Here is a 14498-nt window from a genome sequence, read left to right on the forward strand (position 1 = left end):
GAAACGCTAAACTTGCATCATTTGCCTCATACACTTAAAAACCACATGGTTTTGTTCTTGTTCAAGCTTTAACCACCTAAGACCCTGAGTAAGCAGTAACGTGTCTGGCTTCCATAGCCAGTTGTGTTTTCAGAGAGTTCTTTTTTGACTTATTTATTTTTAACTCCAAGATTCTTGTGACAGTAGTGTTATGGTGCTGCGGTACTGTTCTGAACAGCGATCATTCAAAAAAAGGGAAAAAAACCCTCAGAAGAAGATAGACCAAAAGGTGAGGCTAAACTCAGAGACTGTTGAGAGGTCACACTTTGAATTCTGTATGTTCTTCATTCAACCTTGACCATTTAACTTTCTTCTCCTCCCATATTCTCATCTCTCCAAACATTCCTTGTACAATAACACTGATAGGAGGTATAGAAGAAATAAAAGCTTTGAGTTGTTTACTATGTTCTGAAGCATTCATGTCTTTGGGAAATTGCTCAGATTTTTCTTTTCTAAATTCCAACATACTAGACCAAATCCTTCCCTTTGCTAGAAAAAAAGGCACTTTAAAAAATCCCCAAATTAACTTTTGAAAAACATTTAAAACGGAAACCAGAGCTTTCATCTTCTGCATTACATACTCTGCAGATCAACAATCCCACTGGATTAACAGTAAGCAGGCAGCAGTCCTGCTTCTGTATCAGAGGAAAATGGAATGCAGTACATGATTTGGAGAGTTAAATGTCACAGCAAAATCTTGCAAATGTTCCTGCATTTAAAAGGGTAAAAAAAAAAAAAGGCGAAAGATGCTATCAGTTCTATGCTAGTTGGCATAACCTGCTACTAGCAAGCTTGGATGGGGTAGGAAGGGTCCCAGCCCACTTCTCTACATCTGTTTATATAATTAACTGGTCAGAAATGGATGCCTGGGTACAACAGTGTTATGGTTTAACAGCTAACTGCCGTCCCTGCTCCAGCCAGGCATCCCAGTGGTATCAGTAAGGGTGCTTGCACAGGCTCCCATGGTCTGCCCATTAGGGAACAAATGGAGGGGTCAAACTCTAATTTCACTGGCTCCAGTCCAAACAAGGAAAGGAAAGAGTGAGGAAGATGCAATACAGAAACAAAGAGATGGAAAACACAGTAGAGGTGAAACAAATACAGCAAACACAAAGAAAAAGCAGTGGCAGGGCAAGGACTTGTACCTGAGAGACTCTGGTGGCCTCTGCTAAGAACTTCTTCATTTCCGCTTCTGTGAAAACTACATTCATTGCAGACCCACTGTAAGAACGGCAAAGAAAAGAAAACAGGTCAGCTTCCCTCGTGACTTCAAGAGAGATATCAGAGCATTAGACACCACAGCCCAGGGTTGCCAACTACCTTTATATGACAGACAAGCCAAGCAAGCTTCTGACTCAAGCCACTTGCTCCACTCTTGCCTGAAAGAAAAGCAGAGCTGGTACCTAATGAACCTCCATTGTACTTCCCAGAGAAGACAGGTGACCTCCAGAACTATAACAAAGAATCAAATAAAGAACTACAGTTGTGTAGCCTTGGCACTGCTGCCAAATCTCCTTTCTGACCCAAGCCTTTAAAGCTCCCCCTAATCCGGAGGAGATGGCTAGTCAGCCAGATAGCCCCACTAAGGACCCAGACTTTCACCATACATGCAGGTCAGCTGTGAGCTCAGGACAAAACAGTTGCTTTGCTCACGTTAGCCCAATTGCTCATCAATGACAGATGAAGTGAGGAATGCACAGGCCAGTGGTGATGGTGCGACAGTGTAAATGCAGATGAAAATGGGCTATTCTTTGCTGGCCATTTTGCTGTGCCCCTCCCCTAACGTCTTAGACATTAAGGGAGGGGCATAGCAGATACAGATACCATATCTGAAAGCTACTTTGAAACGTAGCTGTCAGTAATATCAGAGAGGGGGATTTGGGAGAAGATGGGTTGAGAGTCAGTGATTCAGGTCCCTTTCAAAGACAAGAATCTTTTCAAAAAGATGTAGCTTCCACCACTGATGTTCAGCTTCCCCTTTGCTTTGGTGGGCAAGCCCACAGAGGCTGTGGGGAAAAGTGGAGGAAAGATCTATGCCACAAAATCAGTCACTTTAGCCTAAGATAAATAGACACAGGTACCTAAGTGATTATACTTACCGGACTACCTCTTCAGCTGATGTAAATCAATAGAGTTCAATTAAATCCATGGACCTATGTCAGTTGCACCACTGAGGATGCGAGCTGGTGCACACAGTACATAACTAGCAGGGCAATGCATTTAGTTTTCCAAGGCAACTGGCAAATATTAAAGGCCATATCTGTTCAAAGGATGAAGAAGTCTAACCGTGGACCTGCTGCTATTCTGTAAATACAGGCCAGACAGTGTGCTGTGCTAGGGCTTTTCACTTTCTATTTCCTCAAGTTTTACATCCTCCAGTTTCATCTTTCTCCCTGAAGTCCCCCTAACCTGTCCAAACACTGTTTAGCAAATACTTACAGTGGAAAGGGCCTCTACTGAATTTAATACGTATGGAAACAACAGGCTAAAAGAATTGTTCCCTAAAAATCCGGAGAATTACATCAGGAGCAGTTTCTAACTTATCCTCCTGACCTGAATGCTGGTTTTTAATTTTGCTTCGCAACCCAATGCAAGCTTCAGAAACTGGATAGAAAAGTCACATTCAGCAGTCTCTTCTAAAGGATATTTCCTTGAGGGTTGAAAATATAAGAAATCATTCTCCTTTTCTTCTTTTTAAATAAAAAGATTTTTTTTTTCTCCCCCGAAAATGAATACTGTGCCTCTTCATTCTGATATGTGTCTCTTTTTCATATGAAAGGGATCCTGTCTCCAATTTATTTTCACTTGTAAACTGTGCCCAGCAAACTGCCTCTCTGTGCCTAGTCATCTAGCTATGAAGAAACGCCTCGCAGAGAAGAGTGATCATTCAGAACGTGTGAGTTTGCTGTGTGTATGCGCTGGTGTAACTTCTTCAAAAAGTCTAGCTGTTGGAAATGTGTGGCTCTGTATAAAGTCTATTTAAAGAGAAGCAGCTGCCACAGCATAGGGCCATAAAACATGCCTGTAAGCAGAGATGCTTAGCAAATAAGAAGCTGAATTCAAAAGACGCAGTGTCATTTTCTGAAAACAGATGCCAAGCCCAATAAATGGCCTCAGCATGCTCCCTTCTGTTTTTCCTGGTGGCAAACAATCTTCTGGCTTAATAGTACAGGTAGTAGTCTCAGGAACCTTAAGGAATATCGCAGATGGTTCGTGTTTTTGGCCTTGAGATATGAAAAAGGTAATGCAGCTAAACAGACATTCTTACAATGATGTTCTACCTTTGATCTGTGCCCGATGGACATAAGGGATCCATTGGCTTCCTTTATTGGTTTGAGCAGTTGTCCCACCTGTTAAGACGGGCAGCTTTACGTCACATGCACCTAGCATAGCATTTTCCACACATCCCCTGAAATTACTCTCCCTTGTCTCAAAGAGGCTTTTGTAGTTCTGTGCTGGTTTTGGCTGGGATAGAGTTGATTTTCTTTATAGGGGCTGGTATGGGGCTCTGTTTTGGATTTGTGCTGAAAACAGTGTTGATAACACAGAGATGTTTTAGTTGTTGCTGCACTGGTCAAGGACTTTTCAGCTTCCCATGCTCTGCCAGGTGCAGAAGTTGGGAGGGGACACAGCCAAGATACTTGATCCAAACTGACCAAAGGGCTATTCCATACCATGTGACGTCATGCTCAGTATATAACGCTGGGGAAGAAGAAAGAAGGGGGGGACGTTCAGAGTGATGGCGTTTGTCTGCCCAAGTCACCATTACGCATGATGGAGCCCTGCTTTCCTGGAGATGGCTGAACACCTGCCTGCCCATGGGAAGGAGTGAATGAATTCCTTGTTTTGCTTTGCTTGCGTGTGCGGCTTTTGCTTTCCCTATTAAGCTGTCTTTATTTCAACCCATGAGTTTTCTCACTTTTTCTCTTCTGATTCTCTCCCCCGTCCCACCAGGGTGGAGTGAGCGAGCAGCTGCGTGGTGCTTAGTTGCCGGCTGGGGCTAAACCACAACAAGTTCATATCCCCAACTTGACGAGCTCTGATGGTTGAGCCTTACCTCAGAACATAGGAAGGCCTCAGCAAACATGGGTAACTCACGGAGCGTGCAAATTCAACTGCATCTCTCTAAAGAAAGGGAGGAAAAACATGCTGTGAACAAGAAAATATTTTAAAGTCATACCAAAATTTCAACTCTAACTGTATTTGCACTTTACTAGCCATTAAGATGGGGGGGGGGGGGGGAAGTAGGGGACTACAGCCTGGGCGGAACATAATACATGACTTCTTGGTTCCAGAGTTGTCATCTTCAGACCTTCTCTGTCCATAGAACTTCACCAGGAAAAAAAAGCAGTGATGACACATCTCTACTCCTTTTCAATCTCCACCTGCTAGAACAGTTTTCAAGACCAGCAGGACAAACCAGAGTAGCTTGACAGTGGTGCTAACTTTTGCTGGGTATATACGCCATGTTGTGAAAAGGTGATTTAAAGACACTTCCCTTCCAGTTTCCATCCCACTCCCAGTGATGCTATAGCATCACTTTACAAGGATCAAAAAGTTCTTCAACATCAGCAGTAAAAAAACTGTCAAATGCCTTTGGAATCTTGAAATGTATCAGTAAGTCGGTTTGCCGACTTCCATTAAATCTGCATCTGCAGATGCTCATTACAACCCCCAGTCGCTTCATCGTTTCCCGGATGCACATCCCAACTTACCAGGGTGCCGACTGCCTTCCAGGGAGCCTGGGCCACATGCAGCTCATCCAGAACAGCCGAGAATATGGCGCGATCTTCTGCCCGGTTAATCTGCAAAGGATTTGTGCCAAGGATCTTCACTCCACTCTGGTGGAGTGGCACTGCCAAGTTATTGGGAATCTGCCCGCCTACAGAAATAATGCAACCACTGCATCCCTGTTGGCAGAAAGAAAGGAGCACGGTCATGTCCAAGTTAGCTTAACATTAAGAGCTGTTATAATGAGGAATCCAATATTTAGATTACATCACTTTTCAGGTTGTTATGAGCAAAGGCAGATCATAACTGTGCTGATCCAGAGGCATCCAGGCTGTAAAATGTGATTCAGAGTGTGTAACCTCTCTAAAACAGCAATATCCTCCTTGATATCACCCAACAGACAGCAGTAACTTGAGGTCAAATTCCCCAGGAAACCAAAGAAATTTGCAGTGTTCACATGCCTTTTGGCATCAAGCCAAGATTTTAACTTCTGCTAGAACCACAGACTGTTACCTTGTTTTCATGTCATATTTAGGTCCTTCTGCTTTCCCAGTAAGGCAAAGCACTGAGTTGACACATGCTCCCTTGCTTTGCAGAGGAAGGGTGCTGCACTATGAAACCTCACACCCCACAGTGAAACTCAAAACTCCGCTCGGTGGGGTCAGGTCTCCCTCCCGTGTTGTCCTACACATGTGAACATGGGGACCATCACTTCAGCCAAGCCCCCTCCCGCCCCCCTGCTGCAACCTTTGGACATAGCAGCATGAACAAACAAGATGTTTTAGGTCCCCTTTCTTTCTCAGTCCAGCTCTTCCGAGAAAACAGCCTCTTCCATGCTCATGGTCAGAGACTTCCAGAGTAGCAGACATTCATGCAAACTCTTTTATTACAGAGTTGCAAGGCAGTAACCCCCAGGAGAGAGACAATGGGAAAACACCTGGACTTTTTTGTTGTTGTTGTTTTGTTTTGTTATTTGCTTAGCAAACATCCTTGCCTAGCCCCAGATGCCAGCCTTTAAGGAGCGCTCACTGCTGACCCCTTGCTGGCCTGTACAAAGCAAAGCAGAATCTAGTTCAACAGAGCCCAATTCATCAGACAGCCTGTGGTGGTGAATTACTCTGGATACACTTAGCCCTTTATTTTAATTCATCCTCATTATTCCTGACTAGCTCCTCATTTCTCGCAGTGCATTCAATAGTAACAAGTATTTCAGCCGAACTGTCATATATGCTCATTTCTACACAGGTTATTTGCAAGCGCTTCAATTCCAATTCCAGAAGCGGATGAGGCAGGACAGGTGGCACAGCATCCTCCAGCCACAACAGCACATTTCATGTTCATCACTGAGTGACCACAACATTTTAAGTGAGGAAATAATAAATGGCAAATAACAAGAGACAGGTGAGCTCACTTGTAAACACACATCCTTCTTCAGGTGCAAATATGGGCATGTTTTTTACATAGAACCCCTAATGCTTTCAAGTACAATCTAGGCTGGTGTGAAAATTTTCAATAGTAAAAAACGGCCTTAGAGTACCTGCAACAATTATGAGGATATGAATTATGCTTAGATTATGTAATAATTGAGGGTAATTAAATAATGGGCACTTTACTTCCAAATTAAAGCTGGTGAAACTTTGCCCAAAGGAGAATCAGGCCCACAGTACAGCTGTAGTGAAGGGCTCTTTTGAAGCAACTGTGTTTGACACAGTTTTACCCACCTCTAACAAATGAGAAACATAAATCAAGTGATCCATGGTTTGGCTCTATCTTTTAGAGTATCAATGTTCTTTTAATTAACAAGTGTGTTTTTCCTGAAGAAGGTTAGCCCCACTGGCCTTCCTGGGAGAGGAACTTCTTAATGAGGGATTTAAAGGGATTTAGAGTGGCAGATCTGTAAGCTGAGAGCAGGATGGACTAGAAGTGACTGAGAAAAAACAGATGATAAATGCCAGTACAAACCCTGCTCAACTTTAATGTGGTTAATTTCCTACCATAATAAAAAGCCACTAAAAAGTCTGGCATTTAAGCAGCACTTACTATCCCAAGGTCTACGAGATTATTATTTGCTGCTAATATACAGTGCTGGAGATATTTTTCCTTCCCTTTTCACCGTGCAGTCACTTATGGGATGACATACTGCTGCCGGCCAACAGCAACTGCCTGAAAGAGCTTAGGACAGAGAGTGAAAAATGCCTCATTAGCAGAGGGTGGAGCAAGGACAGAGACTGTTTTTGCCCACATGGGTCGTCTCATGACATCAGAGCTCTCCATCTCCAACTCAGAAGAAAAATCTGTTCCTTGCTGCTTCCAGACCCATCCAAAATACAGTACTTATCTCTAGTCCCCAGACCCCTTATCATCCCATGTGGACAAGAACCAGACAGTGAATAAAGCAAACCCCTTCTTGCAGCTTGGAATGGTTCCTGTTTGATAACAAGTCACCAAGTCATAGCTTTGCTGCCAAGGTCAACCAACATCTTAATCTATCCTCAACATATTTGAAACGTGAATGTCTCAGCTAACAGCTTCTCTTCGGCTGCCGCTTATTTCTTCCATTAAAACAATTCTAGTCACTGAGCCTCTAAAATCCAAATACTGCCTACATCAAAGTTGGGATGGCGTTAGGGACTCCAGCCCCAAGGAGACAGAGGAGAACAAGCAGATAGCAAAGAATCGTATACTCATTTCTACTCAAAAAGAACCATAAATTGAGACCCAGCTGCTGCTTACTTCTTCCTTTAAAATTCTGCTGTTATTTCCCAAAGCACGTTCTTGCCCAAAGAGCAGCCCACCGCCACGCTAGGGAACGGGACTGCTCCACTGAGAAATGTGGGCACACAGAAATGGACTCCACTGCATATCCCTTTGTCATCAGCCCTATTTTAATTATAAAGAAAATGAATAAAATCCTTGCCATTAGATATCTTTAAAATATATGCTATACATAATCTAGTGAAAGAAGCCTAGAGAGAATTATTTTCCCCTTTATAACAAAAATCAGTCTTTTTATTACTACCTTGCTTTTATGTCATTAGTAATAAAGTTGGGTTTTCTTTTTCCCTGAGTTTGAAAACAAATTAGACCATTAAAATTGTACCTAAGAGCCTCCTTTAGTTTTATGAATTGTTTCAGAATGATCCTAGAAACTGAAAAAGAATCAGAATAGGCCCTCAAGCAGATAGATATTAAAATAAAAAGGGAACGTCTTCTCTGGAAACAAAAAGCCAATAAATCTGAGGGAAGGATTTTTTTTTTCTTTTTTTTAAATTATTGTCCTCATAGACTACCACCTAGCTTTGCACATTCACAGTAAATTAAACTTCCCTCCAAAGCACGGCTCTGTTGTGCAGAGCTGAGTCTCCGGTGAGTCAGAGAAGCTGTGAATGTCGACTGGAGAGGGAGAAGTAAAAGGGGACATAAGGGAAAAAAAAGAGAAGGGATAGCTGAGTATGTCCCTGCGACAGGGCCATGCGAAGCCATGAGCAGCTCTTGGTAGGCAGGTTCCAGCCCCCTCAGTCTCGTTGGTAACCTTGCTCCTCTATGTAGCCTAATTTGCCTAATCAGAAAAACTGGATAAAGTCAGTGCACTTATTTACTTGAGCTTAATAGTTGCCCAAGGTTTGCTGCCAATTCTAACAATGTTTAGGAAGTTGATGTATCATCTCTACTGAGGGCAAAGGGTTGTGTCCATTGTTTGCTGATGGTTTTACCTATTTGCCACTATTCTTTGTGCACTGGAACACTAGAGGAGGCTGGCGAGCAGGAGAGTTTAAAAGATCAGTCTGAAATCATGGCACTATTCATGCTTTGTATATGAAGCTGGGGGAGATGGTTATCTGCAGGACTGGTCAGGGATCTCAGAATCAGATCCTGAACTTTTAACTTCATCATTTCCTTACGGACTGACTTCCAACTGCATTTGCCTGAGGAAGTATTCTGTTAACAGGATATTAGCATTTGGCTCACTCATTTTAAAAAAAAATGACATATAGCAAATAACATATTTTACACTACACTTTGCTGGAGGTCTGGAGTCTGTCCCCAGGTCTGCCTATGTCCTTTTGCATGAGTCTTTGCAGTCTCTCTACTCCTCAGAGACTCAGTTTCCCTACTTGGAAATTAGGCATAATGATACCATTCCCTGTTGTCACTACTTAAGAAAAGTGTTCTAAAACAGCTGAGTATTTATTATTCATCTCGGGATTTATTAGACAGCACAGTCCTAACTTTGGATGTTTAGGCTCAGACCCTGATGGCTTTAATACCTCCAGAGCAAACATCAAATTGGCTGTTTTCATACCCAAGTCAGACTACCATAATCCTCTGCAAACTCCCAGCATCTCTCTTCTTCCCCTTTTTATTCCCACCACCTCAGCTCCTGCTGCCTCCTCCCTGCCCTCTCTCCTCTCACTATCACTTTTGGGTTTACTTCACAAGCAGGACAGACTAAAAACATGCCCAGAAGCATAAGCACAGTCCAGCTGATGAACACGGCTGGCTGAGTTGGGGAAATTGCCAATAGTATCCTTCCCCTTGAGCTCCAGGTACCAGAGGATGCTGCTATTAGACCTTGAGATCTGCAACGCCTCCCATCATAAGCAAGATCAGCCTATGGACTGAGAATCATGACTTCAAACTCATCAAGCCCTGCTGTGACAAGCAGGATAACACAAGCTTCAATATGTATGCATTATTCTTTTCATATATTTTTCTTGCCCAACTTGCTAATTACTAGCACTATGTGTTTAAATGAATAGTTGCTCCCTCATCACTACCTTCTCTTTGATCCTGCAGTAATTAGATGCTATGTTTCATCAGTGTTATTTGTCTGACAGACTGTCACACCAGTTTCCTCCACACCCCAAGTTCAGAAGTTCAGTTTTGCTTAAGTAAACAAGAGTTCAATGCTTATAGAGCTGAGCCTCATGGATAATCCTAAAGCATTCAAAAATCAGCCTTTAAGACTCCAGAGAGCCACCAGAGTCTTTTGGCCTGTCCTAAATCTATGCTTTCTAGTAAAAGTCTCTGTTTTTATGAAAGCTTAAAGAAGAGGTAAAAGAACACACACAAATAGGAAAGTATGAACATGCAATCTAAAAATTGTCCTAGACAGTATTTTGCAAATGGTTTAAGAACAGAGCCTAGAGACTGGGACTTGAGTTCTGATGTGCTTTTGCTTGGTTCCAAATTTGGGAATGATCAAAACGTAGCCAGGTCATAAAACCATTTTAGAAACTTGCACTCATTGACAAAGGGGATGAGCTCGAATTGTCATATACTAGGAAAAAGAGCCAAGAAAAATCATAAGTTTAACATGACCTGGGTTCTGCAAAGTTGCTTCAGCAAGTTACACAGCCAACTCGCACTGAATTTCAAGTAAGATGAAGTTCCTGTAAGCACCTTTGAAAGCCTCAGCCACAAATCCAAGATGAGTCTGTTACCAGTTAGAAATCAACATTTTCCAGATTGGGACCAACTCTTTACATTATATATCCTCCCTTTACCAAATCTGTCTGGGATTGTTCTCCATCTCTTAGTATCAGCACTTCTGAGCACTTGAAAACTCCAGACAGAGAAGTGCAATGTCTGGGCCCGGAGCTGGAACACATTTTGGTTTGATGGCAATTCCAATGCCCCTTCCCGACCTGCCTGCCTGCATGCTGGACCACATCCACCACATTGCCACTGTATTGCAAAGCCAAGACTGCAAGTTCTTGAGCACATGTTAGTGTTATGCACATAACTCGTTCTACTGCTTCAGGGAGAGTACTTGTGCTTAAAGTCAAGGATATGCTTAAGTGCTAAAGCTCAGCACCGCAAGGGCAGAACAATTTGTGCGATAAATGACTGTGCAGCAAATTAAATCTGCTTGTAAATATTGCACAATATGGCATCTTGCAAAATAATTTAATATTTATTTGGCATTCATTATTGAGCAGTCTGCTAGGAACATCAACGATGTGTAAAATGCAACATCGGGATCCAAACCAAACAGCTTTTGCTAGCAAGCTCTCCCCCGTCACCCCCAGCTGCTCCGCCAAAGCAAGCTAGTGACAGGAATTTTGAAAAGTTTGGTTTGCTTCATGGCTTTTTATTGTGCTTCTGCTTTTCTTTACCTCATATTGGTAGATGTCCAGGATCCTTTCCAATGACAGCTCCTCAAAGTACAGTCTGTCACACTCATCAAAATCTGTGCTCACTGTCTCTGGGTTGCAATTCACTACGACGGTCTTGTTGCCAAGCTGACGCAGCGTGCGGATACTGGAGACAGCACACCAATCAAACTCCACGCTGCTTCCTGCCAGGAGACAGAAAAGTGGGCAAGGAAAGGAAGGATACAGAGAAGAAAACATAAACAGACGTTCTCAGCACTCAAGCTTAAAAAAGAAAAAGAAAAAAACCCCAGCATTGCCTCCTGTCTGCTCAGAGCAAGAAATCTAATTGTCCTCCCATGGAAACTAATCATCCACAAACATGAGACTCCAGGCACAACAGGTAAGTTGGCTCAGCTGCTCAGGAGTGACAGGCCTCTATAACACGTCTGTCATCCTGCGCTCATAAACACTCATGTCTGCTCTCGCTGCCCATCCAGCTACTACTGCCTCCCAACTAACACGCTTTGAGATAAACTTAAGAGGCAGAAGCTTAGAGATGACCGAATTGAGTGCCCATTATTATAAGACAGCCCTGTTTACTCCAGGAAACACGAAGCATTTGTACAGGTGTGGTTTAAAAAACAGAAGACTGAAGTGTTTTTTACCTTCCAGAAGAGCAGAGTATGGCTAACCTAACAGAAAAATTAACGACTCAGTGGGTTTGATCTTCCTGTCTGCTGACTCTACATAAGGCAAATTGGTAGAACAACACTTTTAGAGACACTCTGTGATCTTTTATCTTGGTTTAAAGGCCACAGTGACTACGGCAACACTGTGGGGCAAGCATGTCCTACTCCCCTGAACCCTGAGTAAGCACTGTGGCAACCTCTAGAGGAAAGAGGCACAGAGGAAGTCGCCTGGTGCTCGGGTGAGCACCAGGACTTGGTGCTTGGTCTTGGGCAAGCAGCAGGACTCGGGACTTGGGCAACACTGCAGGCTTCAGGCAATGCTGGAGTCCAGACTTGCGCTAACAGCTGCTGTCCCATAAAATTCTACGCTCAAACATCTAAGAGGGGTGCCATAAACAGAGAATGATGCATGTTAAAAAACATCATTAAATGGTTATGCTTACAGTCTACAAGAAAACCTTGGCCTCATCATGATGTGTTCACAGTCATTACATGATTGTTAACCACTGATATCATTATTTTTATATATAATTGCGTGACAAGATACATTGGAAATTCAGGCTGTGCTTAATTGCTGCCTCCACCACCTAGTCAAAAAGAGATGGCTGTCACAGGTCACTCACTGAGAGGCACACAATTCATTTCTCTACTTCTGTCAAACAAGAACCTCAAAACATGCCTAGGCCTCAGCTAAAACCCCACAGAAAAGAGAGGGAAATCAAATCTGAAACTGGATGTTTCCCAGAAAGGTCACCAGATGCTCGTTCACTTTTTGTATTCCACTTCCATTATTCAGGTATTCTTATACACATAAGAAACCTCAACTTTGGGACACAATGGTCATCTGGAGTTCCCATCTGACTGCTTTAGATACTACCTGGGAAAAGAGCTGAACACTTGTAAGTATATTCCAGCCACATCCAGTAACGGCCATGTCCAAACAGTGGGAAAAGGGAAGACAGCAAATAATTAGTAATACTAGCAATGACTGTTGTAACATAACCAGACCAGACACTGCTCCTCAGAAGATAATTACTACATCAATACAGGCATGTTTTTGAACTCACTTTCAGGTTTCAATCCTGTTAAATCTACATGCAGACCTTAAAATTTACAGAGCACTCTTCTGGTCCACACAGTTGGTGGAACAGCTTATTTATACTGCTTTCAGGGCTGACTTTCACACAAACAAAACCCCCTCCCAGGGTAGGAGATACCCTCCTGGCAGCAAGTGAAGAGCAAGCATTGCCTTGAATATCTGAGCAATAACCCTACGGAGCACAGGTCACACACTGCAGTTCAGACTTTCAGTGAGCCAGAGGCCTTTACGTGTGCATGAAAGGTGCATCAAAGCAAGCTCTGAAGTTCAAGAGTGTGCAACTGCACCGATTCACATCATGTTTCTACTTGGCATATTACTTAAAAAGAACAAGAAAACTTCAAAAAAAGACACTTCAGTTTGGATAATTTTCTTTTTAAATAAGGAATATAGCATGACTTTTGAAATGACCTCATACTTCCCCCAAATAATTTTATTTCTTTGCAGAAGTGTCAATATATTCAAGATTTGCCTGTAGTATATTTCAAAGTATTTTCAAATAAAATTTATAAGGTTGGTTTTTTAATCTAAAACTCAGTTTTCACAAAGAAAATAAGAATTTTGTTTTTTAAAAAAAAGTAACATCATGTTTAACTTCCACCCAAATAATTTAGTCCCTTCTGACCTGTTTCTGTTTTGTAAATGTAAATCCACAGGGAACACTAAGTTGATCCCACTGAATTATGATTACCATTCTGAAAGCATAGAGGAAAAGCATGCTGCTTACTTGCCTTCAAAGGATAACAAAAGAAAAAAAAAAAAAATCAACTTGGCTATTGCACCTAGGGAAAAAAAAAATCTTTTAGAGGTGCAAGTAGTGGTTTCCTTTAGCAGCCTTTATTTAGTTGCAACCTCTTCCAAACATTGTCTTGATCTAATCAAAGCTACAGAACAGGTAAGACCAAGATCAGACCTGTATTGCTAATCTAAGCAATTAGGAGTTTTAGGTGAACAGTGCAAAATGTATTCACATACATTCGATCAAATTATTAAACAACACTGCCATCCTTTTTATGTTCATTTTTTGTAACCATGCTACACAGCATGTTGACTGGCAGAAGCGTTCACAAAAAATAAGCATAATCATGGAGCGTTCCTCCCGATTTCACTCATCTCAACATTCATACTGGAAACTGAGTTCAGAAAGACACATCCTACAAACAGCAACAGGAGTGTAGCACGTGACCTGTCCATCCAAGCAAAACAAATGGATGCAGTTTTAAATTTCAGCTTTCAAAAACCATCACCACTACTTGTGAGATGCAGAGCAAAAATATTTCTGAATAACAAGCAGTTTTTTTTCTTGTCAATAATTGCAAGCTATTTGGAAGGATCCATGAAAAGAAAAAGTGAAAGTCATCATATACAGAATTAAGCAGTCTGTCTACCCAATACTCATAGCCACGAGGAAACTCTTATGCCGCATAATCATCGGAGTGGGCTGAAAAACCAGCGTACAGAAAACTGCTTATACAAAAGTAGCTGAAGATATCAAAATATTTTCATAGTCACCTATACTTACAGTAGTAAAATGTAGTAGTAATAGTACATAACAAGATAGTCACGAGCTGGCAGCTAATATATAAGATAGGTGTTGCAGCAACAAACTTCTATACAAGGTATCAGGTTCTCGAGGCCTTAACATGTGCAAAAGTAAGGTTAAAAAAAACTTTGTGGAAATCAGAACTAAGTGACATGCTCTTCAGTTTCAAGTGAAAAATAATAAAATCCTCCTGTTTTTTCCAGGGCTTGAAATGAAGTCTCCAAGCAAGTGTAAAAGGCAAACCTTGTGTTAGGAATTGATGTCCTGTGCACTGTGCTCTGGAGGGTTTTGTCACCATA

General features: G+C 42.1%; 1 protein-coding gene across 1 annotated transcript in view; it reads right to left on the bottom strand.

The window, feature by feature from the left end:
- The window catches only part of CPS1 (carbamoyl-phosphate synthase 1), a 97495-nt gene that overhangs the window by 22564 nt on the left and 60433 nt on the right, over positions 1–14498 (bottom strand). The window contains exons 25-28 of the mRNA XM_075511507.1: positions 10890–11071; positions 4755–4949; positions 4097–4164; positions 1185–1260 (exon numbers count right to left, since the gene is read on the bottom strand). Of these exons, the coding sequence (XP_075367622.1) occupies positions 1185–1260; positions 4097–4164; positions 4755–4949; positions 10890–11071 (521 nt within the window). The remainder of the gene's footprint in view (positions 1–1184; positions 1261–4096; positions 4165–4754; positions 4950–10889; positions 11072–14498) is intronic.

The sequence above is a fragment of the Mycteria americana genome, chromosome 9 (assembly GCF_035582795.1).
Source record: "Mycteria americana isolate JAX WOST 10 ecotype Jacksonville Zoo and Gardens chromosome 9, USCA_MyAme_1.0, whole genome shotgun sequence".
Taxonomy (NCBI): Eukaryota; Metazoa; Chordata; class Aves; order Ciconiiformes; family Ciconiidae; genus Mycteria; species Mycteria americana.